This window comes from Echinococcus granulosus (assembly GCF_000524195.1).
Source record: "Echinococcus granulosus chromosome Unknown EG_S00001, whole genome shotgun sequence".
Lineage (NCBI taxonomy): Eukaryota > Metazoa > Platyhelminthes > Cestoda > Cyclophyllidea > Taeniidae > Echinococcus > Echinococcus granulosus.
Window position 1 is genome coordinate 1,584,148 of NW_020170381.1, and position 19,299 is coordinate 1,603,446.

The 19,299-nt window shown below is 42.6% G+C and overlaps 1 protein-coding gene across 1 annotated transcript; it reads left to right on the forward strand. All coding sequences in view use genetic code 11, as the record gives it.

The window, feature by feature from the left end:
- Positions 1 to 1,985: 1,985 nt before the first annotated feature.
- On the forward strand, positions 1,986 to 18,994 carry EGR_00185 (hypothetical protein; the record flags this gene model as incomplete). Its single annotated transcript, XM_024489434.1, has 10 exons — positions 1,986 to 2,193; positions 4,808 to 4,989; positions 5,743 to 5,876; positions 6,282 to 6,340; positions 6,382 to 6,622; positions 6,993 to 7,144; positions 7,510 to 7,592; positions 8,398 to 8,479; positions 8,926 to 9,451; positions 17,644 to 18,994. 10 exons carry the CDS (start codon positions 1,986 to 1,988, stop codon positions 18,992 to 18,994), a joined length of 3,018 nt encoding a protein of 1,005 aa, XP_024356112.1.
- Positions 18,995 to 19,299: the final 305 nt, after the last annotated feature.

The window sequence follows — 19,299 nt, forward strand, 5'->3', positions numbered from 1 at the left end:
ATAGCCTCTTTTTGTGGCCTGTCGAGGGTCCACGATGCCGATGCCTACTCTCCCCTGTGGGCGTAATTTGAAATAGTAGAACCACTGTGAAGTAAGGCCCTTTGAATCTGCTGCAGGCAGCGCAAGTGCGGCAGAAATCAAGTACATTCTGGGTAAGCGAAGACCACCAATACTTTTTGCCCGAGTCATCTAGTACTTTCGTTTCCCCTACACGGCTCAATTGCTTGTATCCTCGTGTTATTTGTGAATACTTGCGTCCGTTTTCACTAACGGGGCTGGGGACTACTAAGCATCTAAATGTTCCAGTTCGATCTTTGTAAATAACTATTACGACTTCATGCCCTGGCGATAGTTTCGACTACTCCTACCATATAGGTTAGGCCACCTTGCCTGATGAGGTCGCCTCTTTTGTCGTTGGCTTGTAAGAGGATGTAAGAAATCTCTCATGCACCATTAGAGCCTTGGCACGAACGGTATTTTGCGGGTTCCTCCACTGGTATTTACTTGGCTCGCTCAAAAATACGGCATTGACGGAAGCGTAGCTGATTTACAAGACATCTGGTTTTGAAAATGAGGCATCTGGATCTTATCTTGCCGTTTCTTTGCTGTACGCTATTGTGAGATCGTAATGCTACAGGTTTTACGTGCCAACGCGCTACCGAGTGGTCTATCCCTCCTGTTGTTCTCAACCGGGTCAATGCCTGATGATTTGTTCCCACTATGAGCTTTTCTTTATCGGGTAATGTCTGAATTGTCCAATCAGTTTACATTGGGTTGCACTTTTCTGTCCCATCTGTTTATTGAATTTGGTATTTCCGGAAGCGACGGCTTTGTCCCAACCTTCGTCATCAATTTGATGGAGTACACCACCTGCAGCTGCATCATTAGCATTGGTGTCTAGGATGGATAGCGAGGCACCTGTTTCAAAACTAGTCAATGCTAGAATCACTTTGGAGCAGAGCATTTGTTTCAGTGGTTTGAAGGCTTTATTGTACTCTATCTCACACTTGAAATACCTTTCTCTGGGTTTATGCAGCGGACCTTTAACAAAAGACACCTGTAGTAGCCTGCCGAGCCTAGGAAACTACGAAATCCTGTCTGATTGAGTGGTGTTGATGGGATCCTCCCTTGCTCTGACGAGACAGAATGTCCCAAAAGTTTAATTGAATGCTCTGGAAACTGTTATTTTTTGGGGTCAACGATAAACCCGGTCGTGTATGTGATCTAACGTAGACTCTAGATTAGCATTCTATTCCCGAATATCTCTACTGAAGGCAGGGATGGCATCTAGGCATAGCATAGATTATTACGGGAATGATTCAATCAAAGTAGCGTGCGTAAAGTTTTGGAAAATATGGCTGCTGTATCGTCTGCCTTCCTTCTATTTATTTCTGCTATCTCCACTGACTAATATACCTATTCTAAAGCCAGAATGCCAACCACTTCGACTCGTGTAGGGAGCCCAATAGATGATTTACGTGGGGTAGGGGAATCCTTTTTGGCAATTTTGAGGGAGTCTCACTCACCAGGCGAGACGGCATGCTCTTGTTTCACAGTGCTTGTTCTTCCAAGATTAACCTTTTGACATGAGACTATACTCGTGTACTCAACCAGTAACTTCCGAATTTCTTTCCTTTCGTTGACGGTGACATGAGTAAGTTGAGAATAAGAGTCACTGAGGTTGGTCATATGTATTGCTGCGGCTTCAAATAGGACGTCGCAAATACTATCGATACCCCTTAGGTGACGAAAAGGCTACCGAGGTTTTAGTGTCTTGGTAGGTAGGGGTGTCATTTGCTGACATCAGGAAAGCCCTGATGCCACGTAGGAAACCAGCCCTAAGAATTATGTCCCAAGTTAAAACTGAGCATAAAAGGATTTAGCTGCCCAGGCTTCCCTTTAACCTACTGCATACATACTGCGAGCGAATAAAACACATTCATCCACACTTGTGACCAACAATTTCTCTCTTCCAATCTTGGGCCATGATGAGACCGTCCATTGGGATTGATTTCCTCTCGGACTTTGGCGTAGCCAACAATGTGAAAGCATGTGCCACTGCACTCTCCATTCGTGGCAAGACCGCTTTGACCGGCAACCAATTGGCTCTACCACCCGGTAATGAGTTCTCAGCACCTCCTACCCACTTTTACAGCATAATGCATTACAATGGCACCACAGTCTTCTGTCTCAGTACGATGATGACACCTCTCTTTGGAGAAAATCAATGTATCTAAATAATGAAGCTAACGCAATTTAGATTCGAGCATTGTCCAGTCGCCCAACAGCTCTTCGTCTTCGCCTCTCCACATGATGTTTAAGAAGTAGCCAGGCGACTGGAGGCAGTGCGGAGACTGCTGCACACTCAATGCTATGGCAGTATTTGATAAATATCCCATTTCACAATCTTCATGATTTTCAGCCTTTCTGTGTAGAAAACCCAACCAACTCTTAAGTCTCTCTGGTAGAAGAACAGATATCACTACTCCTTTTGGCTACTGTGCACTTGCACGTATGCCCTTTGACCCATACAATGTGGTGAAGACATTTAAAAGGTTTACAGATCATGTAGGGTACACAAACAGCATCTCCACACCCTCTCGGGACTTAATCAGCAATACGGGATGACTACCAATCCCAACGAGTGTCGTTTCGACATGAAATCGTTGGGGTTCCCTGACCACACTTCTGATTTGGTATTAGCCCCTTGCCGACGTGCTTACTCTCTACTCCATAGCTTTTGGACTGCATTAATGCCTATCTTCGCTTCATCTCCAGCCGTTCTGGACACGTTCAGCCACACTCACACTCCACAGCGCGAGTCTTCACCTAGTGTTTTTTCCACTGAAAACACATTTAAGGGAAAGTTATGTGTTCCTTATAAATTCATATGATTTATTGTTCACTTATTCTCGTGCTTTTACTATTTTAATGAACACGCCGGTACGTAAGCTGATGCCTCCTTACTTTCGGGTCTCAGACGAACGTCAAAACGGAATAGTTGTTGCTTCAGCATCGTTTACTTGAGCAGTTTCCGCAGGCTCTATTGAGTTGACTAAATCACAACAGATCCGAGGTACTAGTTGAGCTTCTGTTGAAGCACAATGGGCTATTTTCCAACTATGTTGAGTGTAGTGTTTTACGCGACGTGTTATTTTTTTTCTCAATTTATGCATTTAAAGTCGTTATTCTGTGGTACACCTAGACTGGTTGGCCAGTTTTATTAGGGACAACCATCACGTGACTGTCTTCTAGCACGTATGCTTTAAATCCCTTCCTGCAGCAGTCTGCCTTTTTACTCGTCAAGGATAATAGCTAGCTTTTATCTTTACCAAATGGACCCATTTCTAGTACTAAACTTCAATTTACAATAAGAGAAATTCTTTGGGTGGTTTTGGATTATCCGTTCTATCTACGCCAATAGCCGGTCAGATTGTCTGACTCCGTATTTCCGTCAACACCGACTCCGACTCCTATACACTCATGATAACAAACTTATGTTAATGATGCAATGTATCTTCTGCAACTCAGCTTCGTCCATCTGAGGGTTTGAAGCAGGACGTCAATGGGGGGCAACAAAGGCTCTATACTACTCTTTCGACCCTCGCGATGCTCTGATTCAGACCTTCCGAATAGGTTTGAATGTGAAAAAACTAATTAGACCATATTTGTTCGAAATCGACTCCAAAAGGTAAATGAGTCTGATCAGGACCTGGCCGGTAGAATTAAAGTCAGTCTACATAACGCCCAGGAGACTAACTGCAAAGGATATCGTTTGAATAACTACTTGAATGCGTTTCTGCAAGTAACGGACTCCACTTCCTAACCCGCACCTTTTGTCACCTGCTGTGACGCGTTTAACACAAATAAATGTGTTTCACTTTTTTTAAGGATGCCTCGTGCCTGTCAATGTGAGCTCACCATATTTCTCGCAGCACATGCTTATCAGTCTTGGAGTAAATCAGGTTAAGTTTAATGAGCACCAAGTAATGACCATCACCAAGCAATCATCTTGTGGCATATTTTGTTTTGTCAGAAGCATATGGCACAGCAGTTAGTGGGACTGAAATTGCCTTGTTAGATGCCACTTAAAGCATAATCAGGTTCTAACTACCTTATTGCCTCACTTAAGGAATCATTTCTACGATGTAGTTGATCCAAATTAAGATATCCTGTAAATGCATGGTGCAATGAAATAATGGGGATAATTGTACCAAAAGAAATACTTACACGATCAGTAAATATTACCACACCGATGAGCTAGATCGTGGGGTTAACAGTTTGGTTTTTCACCTGTATTTAGTCGCTCCACAGGGAAGTTGGGGTGCCCGCCTTCATGTCACCGCTTTGAGATTGGCCTTTCATTGGCAGGCAGGTTATCGTGCGGCTGCCACCCTTGTGATTGGGCAGTCTGTTTCCCGCTGTTTTGTGATGGCTTTCATCACCCGCATCAGTACCCATAAGATCTAAGGCACGTAAGGTTTAGAACTCGGGATTTGGTGGCACGCACTCGTTTTGTTTCGTATGCTTAATAGAACCCCAATTAGTCTAACATAGAATGCACTGCCTGCCATCTCATACTTATTGTTGCATATTCAATCACTTTGAATTCATCCTTGGTTTCTGTGCAACGATAAAGTATGCTGTCATTTTTTCTGCCAGACGTTGCTTAATTATGACCATGTATCTGCATTTTGCTGATCAAGTTCACTCTTAAGATGAAGGGTTCAATTTAGTACTTCGTGCTACCTGGACGTCCATGGGATCGCATAAAGCATAATTCATGACTCATTTTGATTTTCCTTAGAACTTCTCTTCCAATGGAAAGCAAAGCTTTTCGCCTACTATAAGCAAACGAACCATTCATTTTTTCGCCACCTTTTTGAACCAATCACTTCCACATTCACGTACCTCATTGGCTATACCTCGCCTAGACGGGCTATCCACATTGATCCCGTGTTGGAAACTGTCCAACGTGATGAGAAAGTGGTAACTGTTTCGGATATGGTTTCGTGCATTTATGTTGTCAAGAACAGTTTCTACAGTTTTAATGGGTCTATGTCTTAAGATTGACCAGTTGTCCCTGTTCTATAATTTGTGATAAACGACTCATCGCATACGATTCCATCTTTTGACATTACTGTCTCAGAACGATGGGGTCACTTTGATCGATTAAAACAAAATATCGCGTCCAGAATATAGAATGGTTAGAGCCCTAAATCCACTGACGCTTCAAAAGGTTCACTTTTAACTCCTTAAACCGAAAAAGAATCAAAACACAGGATATCCCGCGGATAGCCTTAAGCTATTCCTTTATGGTAGATTTTTTGACCCAAAAAAACTCTAATGGTTCCAAAAGGTTTAAATCTGTCCTGCGTTTAATACCCAAGTGTAAGCTATTGAAGTGTTTTTAACCACCACCTATCACTCCATTGCTCTCAGAGCTAGTAAATTAAGTGATGTTTTGGTTACGCACGTCTAATAATTTGCATCCAGATAAGCACGGGCAAAAATTTACCATAATAACGAATGTATCACAATAGATATCATTCTACTCAGTTTTCCGTAGCTGTGTTCTATTTCTACAAATAGAGATAATGAAAGGGAGAATTTAGTATCTTAGACAGCTCGCACCACCCATTGAATCACAAAAAACGTAGTGCTTGAGGAGCCCAACTCACTCCTACCTTACATGTGCACTGGTGATGCAACCAGAAGACTTTGTTTTTTTTAAACTTGCAGATAAGGGAGCTGAACTTGGATTTGCTCTTTGTGCTCAACACGAACGTGCACGCGGACCACGTGACGGGCTCAGGAGCCCTGAAGGAGATGTTCGCTCCCACCTGCAAAAGCGTCATCTCCGACTCATCGGGCACGTGAGCGGATGGCCTCGTGAAGGCTGGCGAAGTCCTTGATTGCGGAAGCATCCATTTAGAATGTCGCAGCACTTCAGGTACCTGGGCGCATGCGGGATATGATTAGGTAGCCATAGCCGTCGAAGCATCTATCAGTTTAGGTGGCCAAAGCATTTGCCCTCTACCGGTATTCGCTCCCATTAAGGCTGTAGAAAGTTCCCCAAATGAGCTCTATGCACCCGTACCTTATACAATGATGGCCCTTGAGAGATTCATAAATGGAAAATTTGCAAATAAGGATTTGTTTTGAACACTTTAAGCATCTACAGTAGAGTATGTAATTTTCCTACCGCATATCTACCCACGATCGTTTGAAGCGGTTACTGTACATGCTTGGTTGTTTAATGTTTCCAAGACTGCGATTAGGTTAGATCACAAGGTAGCTACCGCATGGCGTAGATTTTGTGAGACTATCATGAGGAAATGTAGGGAGTTTAAGGCCTAAGATTGCCCTGCCCCTTGTGAGGTCATACGAACGGTTGTTTCACCTACGTGCTCCACTCGGCACGAGAGGCCTTCACAGGGGATGCCTTGCTCGTTCGCGGCTGCGGGAGGACGGATCTTGAGCAGGGCTCGCTCGAGACCCTCTATGAATCCGTTCACTCGAAAATACTATTCCTTCCCGACGACCACCTCCTCTTTCCTGCTTACGAGTACTCGGGTTGTATGATGACCACTGTGGGAGAAGAAAAGAAGTATAACACACGGTCTGGAGCAGAAATGTTCCATTAAGATGCGCAATTTTGACTTAAAAAGTTATTTATATTTATTCAAAACAATAAATAAGGGAAATGAGAAATCCGAAGTACACAGTTAACTGGCTTGGCTGCTAATGGAAGTGACAAACACCTGTTTGTATTTGTTTTAAGTTTGCCTATCCATATTTGAGAAGACGTAACAGTGTACACCTTATACATATTTTCCCGTCCTATGCCTTATGCTTGCCACACGCTTTAATACACACCTAAATGTTTTGCCGCAAAATCAGTAAGTTCACTTACAAACGATCATGTTTGAAAACGGACTAACTGGTTATTCATGCAAATGGAAACTTAGTTTTATTTGTTCCTGCTTTAGACTTGGCGTGTCAAAAGAAAAGTTTGTTAAAATTATGGAAAATCTGAATCTTTCATACCCGAAACAAATTGATCGGTCTCTTCCACTCAACCTCAAATGTGCATATGACGAGAAACCTCTCGGCTCTGAAAAAACGTTTCAGCATTATATTAGTACACAGATTTTGTACCATGTGTAAAACATGCAAAGTACACTGCTTCATTAGTACCAATACTTTAATCTATAACTAACAATAAAAATCCACGTTTTAAAAGAATTCACTCCGAGCCACTGCTTTGTAATACGATAGTGGTTTATCCCTCGGTTCTGGTGAGGCGCCACTTTTGTACTTTGAAATAGCCCCCTTGTACCTCGCTGGGTGGGCTGGCCTTTGGGCCATGCCGGTAGCTCCGACACATTCTCCGTGCTAAATATATATATTCTGCACCAGTATTGTGTCTTTTTTTGTCTTCAGGGAGTCTCGAGACGCTACAGCTTTCTGATCGAATGATAGCATACTTCTACATTATCTAAGTAGAAACCCGAGAGCGGCTTTATTGTTGTAATAAAATTGCCATGCTGTGCCTCGAGTCCTCCTATACCGAGTTAAGCCAAGGTAGTGTAAGAGAGCATATATCACAAAACAGGGGAGCTGGGGTGCTACCAGCATGACTCGAAAGACTTGTGGCAGCTTAAGTCCACGAGCACTAAAATGCACGGGTAGAAGAAGCATTGAGTCATTACAGCTAACAAGAGTTAGACTAATGGCAAGAAAATTTTGCCATAGATGCGCTACATTTTTTGAGAGAATATAACTTATAGTTGGACAATGAGATTCGACGCCTTAGGGAGGGTCGCTAAAGCATGTAAGCTACTCACCATTGTGTATTTCGCTGATTAAAATTCTACTAGAGCAAAACTAAACCTCATTAGAAACAATGGCTATAGTGTATAATGGTGAAGCAGACCAAGTTAACGCATTATTTGTTACAAATTGACATTTTGCTAGCTCTTCAGTCCATACGGGTTATGGTTCTGCGATGAACCAGCCATAGTTTCTGGACGCAAGTAGTGGATCCTCCTCCACACTGGTAAGGCTAAGTAAGGCCGCAAATAGCTTCGGAACCCAACCTTGTATCAAAGAGGATATCACTAGTTAGGTGTAAATGGGTTGTCCCTCCGAGTCTCGAGGGTGCAAGAGTCCATTCAAGGCAGTGCCGTGCACCTTTGGGCAAATTTACAATTTTAAATAAATATTTTACAATATTTTTGCACTAATTTGCTATTCAGTTTTCATACAAACACTTATCTTAATTTGTTTAAGCTGCTCGCTTTGCTTGTATGCATACATGAATGATTGGTTACAGTTTAGGTCACTAACCCTATTCTGATTGGCTAGTGATCTTGGTAATAGTTCAATTATTAGATTTGTTGTTATCGCTTCACATTCTTCATTGTATCAACCGCAAGGCCGCTCACGGGACTTCCTGATGATAAAACGCATGCTGGTCCTCCGATGAAATAATAATTTAAGTATGTTGCGGTCTTATGTGGTTTACTTTTCTGTTTTTTTTCTGCATTTTCACAAACAGCTGGCTTGTAGTGGGCCATTTTATTCAAACAAGCTCCCGTAATAAAGTTAAAATAGTTTGTATTACAAGCGGCCTGTTTTTTGTTGTGAGGGCGTTTCAAAAGAGGTGGAGCCTGGACTATGAGTGCTGTTTACCTTAGTATTGGTAGCTTGAATTTAATTGCGATGCGATGTTGATGACGGTTGCTCATTCCCAAAGTATGCAACGAACATATCGGTGTTTGCCGTAGACCACCTTTTTAGTTAAAAATTTTTAGTATACAAGATTATTTTAAATTTTACATAAAAACTGGTCTGTTGGTACAAATTTTCTTTGGACTTGATATTCCCTTAATAGATTTTGCGTTTCCTCTGAATTATTAGAAATGAACTTACACGCCAATTTTCTCCAGTTATGGTCCAGCAAATTCCCATGTTCTGTGGATCCACTTCCTCAGCTTGAGTGTTTAAAGGCGGATCAATTTCTCACAGTAAATGAACAGCGTGTTGCCCTTGAAGTTGCTCAGTCAGAGGTATCCGCCTCCATCGATCGCTTGCAGACAACTCTAAACCAACAACTATTTATATCCGACTATCTGCGCACCTGTATAACGAAATTAAGTGCAGTTTCTCGAGTATTTAACGAACTTGAAAATGGGGATGAAAACAGTGGTGGTGAAGAGGCCCCATCCCTTAAGTCGGATGAGAGACAGACCCCACCACAGAGTGATTCCAACAGCGCAACCGCATCAGCACTTAATTTGTCCGTGCCATCGCCAACCCAAGCCCCGTCTCTTTCGCTTACTCCGCCCTTCTTCAACTCCTCTTCTCCACTTCTCTCGGAGACGTCGCGAAACCTCCTTTTGCATTCCGCCCTCAATTCCCAGTCTGCAAAGACTGATTCACTACCGTGAGCATATTTTACGACTTCTTATTTATCGTACTTTCCTTATAAAAAAACCACCCGATAGAATCACATTAAATTTTACTGAGTGGATCCACAGAAAAAAACTAGCTTTCAAAGTATGCTATTGCAAATTAGCTGGATGTATCCATCTTACGTTAAATTCGTCTTATTATACTTAGTATTTTACATTAAACGATAAGCTTTGTGGTCTAGTTGGGATTGGTGGCCAAATTGTCTTCATTGCGTTTCTAAATTTGTCAAATAAAAACCTGGATGTGAAAATGACTACTGCGAGAAAGCATCCAAAATATTTGCATTCACGAACAGTATTAATTTAATGGTGTTTAAATCCTACTTGCTTACAAACGCAATTACTCGAATAAAATTGAGGAACGCGAATCTTTCCAAATGTTTTTTTCGTAATAAAAGGCAAATGTGGTGGAAGTATTGACAAAACCTTTTTGGATTTGCATAATTCCAAATAGCCTAGTATTATCACTCATTCTCACAGTTGCCCAGACAACTACTGTTTATTCTCTTTTCTCAAAATACAATGAGGCAAGGTTTCAACTAGGCATCCCAACACTTACGGTAATCTTTTACGTTTACAGTCGAATAGCAAATCTGTTTTCATCTTTTTAAATTTAACCCCCTTTCATCCTTTCATGCGTCAATGTTCAACAAACCCACTCGTTTATCGAAATTTTTTCATTTTTAATCTCATCATGGATAAATAATAATGTAAGCGTACACTGGTGCATTTGTAAATTTTATGTGAATAAATAGGTTTAACGCATAATGGCTGGAAAAATTAACACAAGTGCTTTCAATGAAGAAGAGAATACAAAACGAGGTTAAGCGTATACGTGCAAGTGTGCGTTTTTTAAAAGCAAAAAGTGCTTCCTTCATCGAGTAACCAGAGGGAAAAAATTTCGTCAAGTAGGAGATAGCAACTGACCAACAGTACGCCTACCTACTTGTCCGTTTTTCTTCTTTTGCTGCCTCAACGAATAAGAAGAAGAGGAGGTGGAGGAGGAGGAGGGGGAGCAGAAGGAAAGGAAGAAGAAGAAGAATGCGCAGCAACAAAGAAGAGCAAATGAGAGGTGGGGATGTTGAGGAAAGGGACACACGTCACCGAGTTGGGAAAAGAATAGGAGAAAAAATAAATGGATAGGTTCTGCCTGCATGTGTGTGTGTGCGCTCGCCAAAGCACTCCGGTATTTTAACTTATTTTACTTCAAAATAAAGTGAAGTAGTATTTTAACTATTTGCCACTAACAGAAAAGACTGAAGTTGCCCTATTGGTGGAAGAAAGTAGGTGAATTATTCATAGTTTTGGTTCTTCTCTATTTCGAATTAATGCATAGTAATTCGCTCTACTAATGTAATTACGTATTATTTTCAGGGATGGAGGTGAACTTTAGTCTTAAAAACGCTATCCTTCAAACTTTGCCAAATACCAGTTGGGTCGCGGGACTTTTAGTGTAGAGTGTGAAGTGTGTTTTTTTTTTAATGTTCTACTTAAATTAATCCTCATTCTCGTTAAAAGGTATCACATTTCATCAGCAAAGGTAGGATTGGTACTTAATTATTAGAAAGTTACACAGTTATGGAATTGTATATGTGGCAGTAAATTAGAACCGGAAACTCAACTGTTGTGTGAACAAATGTCTCTAAGGTAAGTACAATTATCGAGATAGTACCATCTTATACTATGACATGCTGGTACATATCTAAGGAGTGCAAGAGTAGCAGTCCACCATCCTAGTATTGCTCTACGTATAAAGCTGATTTAATAGTTTCATATTTTGCGTATAACCCAAGGGTGTCTAGCCTAACTTAGCCCATTTACGCATTTGTACGGCATCTACATTGCCCAGTTTGTGCTTATCCCCTTGAAATACTTGATGTCTTTTAACGTCTGTGCACTAAGCACTTTTATTGGTAAGTGCCCACCAAAATTAGACTGAGTATTTCCCACTTTGCTTTGGTTCCTTGGTGCATTCTTCTTTTAAAAAGGCATTATTCCTACTAAAGACTGGCTGCGTACAGCACTTCTGCTCCTTTTGGTGGGATTCTTGATTTCATCGCAACATCTTCGCAGTCCAGACGAAACTTGAGTTGAAATCTTTTTCGAAGATAACAATCTAACGATCTGCAACAAACTGGCTAAACCTAGTGATTTCAGTGGCTGTGTAAATGCGCAGCCAGCCATCTCGGGAATCTTTACTACCCGTACCTCGCTGGCATAACTTGGGTCAAACTACATTCAGAGGGGATCTGCCAACTCTCAAGTACATTTACAGCTGCACTGACTTAATTACTGAAGGCATCGCTACATCCATCATCAATAGGTTTACCCCTAGACTACCGAGAGAAGAGGCATCAATGTGTAAATCACCTCAGTTATACACACTGTTTTTATCCTTTCTATACGCAATACTACTTCTTCACATAAGTGAAAACTTTCCAATCACAGGTACAGAGACAGAGCTACTTTCAAACCGTTTCATTTAATGAAAGCTGTTCCCTTTACAAACAAAGGACCACGAGGCGACAATCTCATAACCTTTTTCATGCGTCTTTCAATCTTCCATTTCACACGAAATAGAATTTTGTTGCACAAAGTTACAGCATAAACAAAAAGTCATCAAGTCAAATGCAATAGATACTGCCATTAATGGTAATGCTACACGTAAGGCAGACTTTGCTCAGTAGCTAAGTGCTAGTTGACTTTTGCACGATTTGTTTTGATGTACCTTTGGCAATATTAGGAGTTGGTTTTTACAGTCACTATCGCCTAAGAGGTAAGCAATACCACTACCAGTGTGATGCTAAAATTTTCGAGATGGTTGCAGTTGAGAATACTACGTGTCATTTTCTCTCTCTCGCGCACCTTCTCACTTCAATGCGCTTTCATTTATTCCGTTTTGTGTCAGCTGTCGCTTTCGTTCGTCTGTCTGTCAACTGACTACTTTGTTTGTTTTCCGTTGCTTCCTCTCGATATCTCCACAGTTGTCAGCAAAATTTGCCAGCTAATAATTTTAAAAGCCCATTTTTTGACTTAAACAATTGTGCTGACTCACCGACGTAGGTGTCACTTCTTGAAGTAATCCCCTCTGTGCCTTAATATTGATTTTAATAGGAGGTGGCGTCTCTCCACTTTCTACGATGTCACCGAATACAACACATTTACAGCGGGTTAATGTAACCCCCAGTCATACTACTAAGGGAATGAGTAGTGGCTGACTAAGCTGGACAGTGTTCCATGTTTTATAATTCCCTTTTTTGTTCATCGTATTCTCTGACAATTCAGTTCTATTACCCATTTAAGAAATCATTCTAAACGCCACATTGGATGTGCCCACCATTTCGCCCCGGCCGTGAATGGTCGTTTAGAAGTGCTATTGCGTATTAAACGCGTTTTTTGTGGTACACTTCACGTAACTTTTAGTTTTTGCGTTTTTAGGAGAGAATATTTTAAAGAAGTCCGGTACCTTTTCTGTAGACGGAGTTTTTACCTATTTTCCTAATATTTGAATGATCAGCATAAGTGCATTTTCACATTTTCTGCAATGGTTAGTACAATCCTTAATATCCATCATTATATACGTTTCGTGTTGGTAAATAAAGTCACAGTACCCCTTGTGGCTCAATGTCCTTATTAGAAATAACGAAAAAGAAGGCAACTTTTCGGATGGAAGCCCAGTGACCTGATCAAAGTGACCGCAGCCACAATATTGTAATCAAGAGGCGAAGAGAACTTAATTACTTTGTTCAAAAAGCCCACAGCGATGCCGATTTGAACCCTAATTTGCGATCGTTCCTTTTGTCATATCAACAACACTTCCGTAAAACACTGTGGTAGCCTTTTTGATTTTTTTGACCCTTTAATTCATTTCCCGATGGAAAGGAATACCTAATTGTCTAAGACAGTATCATTAATAATTTACGTCCCAATCTCTTTCGTATATGTATATCAGTGAGTTCTTTTATCTGACCATTAATTGTTGTAGGGGCCATCAAAGAAGCGCTGTTGATTGCATTTTGGCTCCTCAAATGCATTTATAAGTTTAGGGTTATTCCACCCCTGAGAGGCCACGCCCCTAGATATAGCTTCATCCCTCTCTAGCGCTTTAGCATTCCCCCGAAGGAATTTAATGGCTGAGACACGCTATATGAGTGGACTTTGCCCTTACTTTTGCCTCTAAATGCTAAAGTATCCTCGCAGTGGAACTGACCACAGTTCATCAGAATTCTTCCCCATCATCCTCCATTCAATCGCACTTGAAGCATCACTTTGTGCTGCTTTATTCTCCATCCTGGTTTCATCCATTGTGTTTTTTGCGCAAGTGTACTTTTTGGATATGTTTGTTTCTGTGGTTGCTTGGTTCTACAATCGCTACCGCTGTTACCACGTTCCTCTGCGCACACCGCGGGAGCCTTTCAACTTTTTGGTTCCTCCTCTTCTCGCTCACCTCTTACTCCAACGCACCAGAAAACATCCTTCCACTTTTTATCATGGACTGCTACCTACTTGATTCACTGACTTTCGCATCTTTTTTACAAGTTGCCAGAGCACTCACCACTCTTTATTAGCTGAATGACATCAGAATGTGCAATTGCATTGCTTGGCATGATTTTAATAATCTCTTTTCATTAAAAGCTCCACTTAAGCGATTGTAATGGGATTTCGAACATTGGTTTATTGTTTTTTTATACAAATAATTTGTGCAGAAGTGACTATTTATTTGAACTACCATGTCAAGTGATAGTTAACGTCTGTCTGAGTGTTTTATAAGGCGAACTATAGCGTACAATCCCCGAAATATGCAGCGTCAGCTAAACTTTCTTATCCTCATATGTATGCAATTTCGTAGGTTAAAGGAAACTTTTGGTCCATTTTCATTGGGGTCGTTTCTTTCTCCTTTTTTCCTTGACAAGGTGTAATACCGCTTCGATTATGTTTGTCCAAGTTGAACGACGCTTTTGTCCGGGGAGTGTGATTGTGCATACGCGCGTGATTTCTAATTTCACTGAGCTTTCAGCAGTGTAAATTACCAACCGGACGAACAGCAGTCCGGGTACGACACCTCCCTCCATGCCCACACTACCCCTGCAAGGGAGTGCTAAAGCCCAGGCACATTCGAGGCCCCTCATCGCCTTCCTTCATGCCCATTTAGAAAAAGGAAGCACAATATCATGCGCAGTAATTATTCCGCCTTTCTCTTGTGTCTTAGATGAGAACTGATTCCCAGGACGTGTTTTTAAAAGATTTCTCTTCTTTCAATTCGTCCCCATAGATAACGGAATCGTGTACTTATGCTACACGTACCTACTTTCTCTCGCCATCGGACTAGTTATAACACAGTGGCGGAATTCAGTTGTTGGTGAAACAAATTCTGCTCCAATTAGGCCAAAAAGCATATTTTGTTAAAAATAACTTCCTGATAAATGCCATGCAAAGTCATGGGCTATTCATTGTGGTAATTAGGTAATCTGTAGGTGACATGTCCAAGTACGAAATAAAAACTGCATAATTCCCCAGGTTTAAGCAACTGTTCAAACCAGGGTCGCCTGTCTGTCTTAGACATCTTGGACATACTCATTGTGGTCGGAAGCCCGAACGGACCGTTTTTATTGATGGTGTTGAGGTAGGCGATGATGCCCATGAGACCGTGAGCGAGAACAATCAGTCTTCCCCCACTTGATTAACCACCTATAAACGGTGCATGTGTGTGTGCGAATTCGCAAAAAAACGAAAGGGACCCAGTCTTAGACTCTTTTGTGTGTTCAGTCGCATTTCCTCTTCTTCAACTATCCGTTAACTGGTGCACAGCCACCTTAACACTAGTCTCCATTCCGCGTCCCCAACTGTCCCGCCAAAAAGCCTTCCTTTAAGTCTCTCAGTTTATGGTATAGCCCCTATTAAATTTATTACTGCTGTCCCTTCTTTACTGCCAACACCAATTCTGTGAACTTTAACCTACTTTTGCCTAGACTTTTTCGACAACACTTCAACTCCTTCCATTTATTAGCGATTTTTATAGTTCTGCTAAATCATGAAATAGCCTGCATTTTTGCGTGCGGCTACACATTCAGTAGAACTTGATTTCAGTAGATATTTCCGCTCGTGTTTTGGTGCAAACGTGTTTGTTGCTTTAACTTCCTAGTCGTAACGATAACCTCGTAAAATTAATCTCAAAGTCATAGCATGCATTAAATAAAGGGTTACTTGAATTTCTTATAGAAACTTGTTTGAAACTTAACTCACCGCCACAGAAAAATTACAGTCCGAAGAAGTGCCAATTTCCTTTTTTTGAAAGTTCACTGACAAACTATTTTTGATTTGCATAGACAAAAAATGATTACTAAGTATTACAGCAATCAACTGCATTTAAGATTAGTATATTTAAACAGCGCCTAATTTGGCGCTACCATTAGTTGTTATAAGCTATCTGGTTGGTCTGTAGAAATATGCGATGAATGAAACTGCCACAATTGAATAAACGGTAAAAATACCGAGATGGGAACAGATAAATGTGAAGCTAGCTTTTGGTTGGGAACAGGAGGAAGAATAGGGACACGCGCTGCTAAACTCCAACCATTTCAGAGTTCTTCAAATCTTTCCAACTCTGCCAAGCGGACTTCTCCCCTGAGCTTGCTTTGTTCTCCCAGTCTACTTAAAGCAGCCATTAACAAACGAAACCACCTACACACACACGGACATACCATCCCCACCGAGACGTCCCGACATTTACTAATTTGTGTGTGCGTGTACGGTGTGTGCGCCGTCTATATACTTCCTTTGAAACGAAGTAGTTGTGGCCTTGGTGGTCGGCATGGTCACACTTCCCAATCGATCATTTCCTGATGTGACCCGAGCTGATGTGCCAGACTCCTTTTATTTCCTTAATTTAAAAATGGAAGAACACTTGTTTGAGTAGGGACCTAAGTTGCAACGCCGACAGTTCTACTCCATTCTGCCTTTGCAAGCATTTTGGGCACTTTTCAAAAATTCGGGAAATACACAGCTTAAATTATGAATCGGCGGAATCCATGGACTAGAGCAGCTCCACATGTAACAAATGTAGGGCGATGATTACTGGGATCATCGCTTGCTTGTGCAACCCAACAATGGGAAAGTGGGGGGAGGGGGGTGCGTTCGATCAGTATGGTCCCACATCGGCGTTTATCCAAGTTCTTTTCCCTCCTATCAACTTCAAAAGGACATGTCGGCGAGCGCGCAGACACGCAAACCAGACAGTGTGTGCGTGTGTAACTGTCTGTGTGTATTTGCCTTGGTTGTAGTGTGTCTGTGCTTTTGGGGCGTGTATGCGCGCGTAGCTACACAAATGGAGGAGGACTTTTCCCCAGTCAGACACTCACAAACAGCGAGAGGGAGAGAGAGAAAATATTGAAGCCGCTAGACTTCCCAACCAACCCATAATTATCGCCGCGACTTAATCTCCAGACACACAAGTTATATGGCCACGTTGTCTGCCGACTTGCCTGCTCGTGAGATAGGTTTATAGGTGAATACAGCAGAATCTGTTTTATTTAAGACCTTTTCAGTCTGATTTCGTGCCAAATAAGGAAGCCATCCATTGTTGTTTTATTTTTCCAACAAAATCAAATGTTTATTTAGAATTAGATAGGCTTCTATCACGAGGTAAAATATCTGCCTCTAACACCTTTTGCCATACCACTCTTGGAATTATAAGAGAAATTTGTCAAATCCTTGTTAATTATTCAAAGTAGGCTCAAAAATTCGGTGTCTTTTCAAGCCAAAATCAAAGAAATTCTTTTCTTCTCTAGCGCGCTTACACTTTTTTATCTCGTTCTTAGTGAGAAATCACAAACCGGTAAACCAGTTTTTCCAAACTCCAACAAGTTATACACCCTTATTTTTTGCATATAAGAAATATGGATTGTTGCATCAATATTAACTCGTTATTCTCCCTCAAGACCATTAATATCCACCTAAACAAAAATATTCTCCTATTCACACTATCCTGCGAAACACAATGTGGATCTTCATATCTTAAGCGTATTTTGAGGTGCAGATTTCCCAAAATGTCGAATAGATAGCCTACTTTGTAAACGCTATAAGCACAATCCATGTCGATTTTTATTGAAAGCGGAGCTTTCCCGAAACAACCGCTGTGATTGTGACCTCGGTATTTGCATTTTAGAATTAAGTCAGAGACTTCGCCAGTTACTCAGCGCCTCCCTCCAACTACAGTGGAGGAGGCTGTTCGGTGCATGGTTGACGACATATCAGCTGCGACTTCCAAGACGAACAGCAGCCACGCGCATCCCTACCAACAAAGGCACAAACTTTCCTCGCCCGTCCCTCCACCACCCGCCCCTGCGCCGCCTCCACCACCCTCCCTGACCTCGGGGGAGTTTCCCACCAACACATTTAACGCTGCCCGTGCTGCCGCCGCTGCTGTTTCCGCTGCTCTTGGCTTCCATTTTCCCCCACCGGACATGTTCAGCCTCAACCCCCCTGCGCCGCCAGGACCACCACCACCTGCACCACCAACCCCACTACCATCGAAGACTAATGGTGTTTCGGATAGTCCTGATCCCCAGAATACGAAAAACGGTGCTGATGACTATGCCTCGCGACCCTACCGCTGCACCACCTGCGGCCGTGGCTTCGCCGTGAAGGCAGGTCTGATGCAGCACCTGCGCACGCACACCGACGAGCGACCCTATCCCTGTCCTGAGTGTGGCCGCGCCTTCAAGCAGAAGATCCAACTAACTACCCACATGCGCGTGCACTCAGGTGAGCGACCATATGGCTGTCGCATCTGCGGCAAACTCTTCCGTCAGCAGAGCCACGTGGTACAGCACTTGCGGACCCACACTGGCGAGAAACCGCACAAGTGTACCCGGTGCAATAAGGCCTTCCGACAGAAGTACAGCCTCATTTCGCACCAAAGGCGCATGTGTCAGAGCAGGTCGAGCTCCAGCTCTGCTCTCATAGCTGGGATGACAATGTGGATTGGGCCGGGTGGGAGAGCGGCAGAGAAGGCAGCCGCGAAGGCCGCTGCTGCCGCCGCCGCTGCAGCAGCAGCTGCCGCACAAAACGGACTACGTTCTGCGCACTCACCAACTCTTCTTCCACCTCCTCCTATTACAAGCGCTGCATCCTCACTGTCACTGCCGTTTTCCACACCACCACCGGCTTCGACTGAGCGGAATCTCTCACCCGGAGCAACGTCCAGAGTCGAAGACCGCTCCTCCTGCAGCCCAGCAAGTTCTCATGGCGGTGGCGGTGGGGGTGGTGCCAACTCCTTTCGTCAGCCCTCACCACATCCCAAACACTCCCCCATCGGTGGACTCAACTCAGCTGCCTCTTCGGCTGGACGATCGTTCCACGAGAATGATTATAGCATTGCCACTACTTCCTCATCCTCATCCTACCCTTCACCCTTTCACTCGGGTGCAACCGATCTCCGTCTGAACAGTGGCGGCGGCTTCCAATCTAGACTGGACGATACCTCATCCGCCGCCATGGAGACAGCAGGTGTCTAATGGCCAGTAATTCCTTCATAAAAGAGGGAGAGACAGTTCGTGTCGGCGCCAAAATACTTAAATGTGGTTCAATGTGTTTTTCCTGCGCATCACATTAATTTACTGCATTTCTTCATCACTGTCTCTTGCCTTCTCATCTCTTATTGCACCCCGAATTCTTCCTTCTGCTTTGGTTTTGCTGTACTATCACCAAAACGACGACATTGATGACGATACCACGTGTACTTCTATACATTGCGCCGTTCTATCGGTCTCCACGCACTCACTGTTTGAATTATACCAAAATTAATATTTTTACGAGCAAA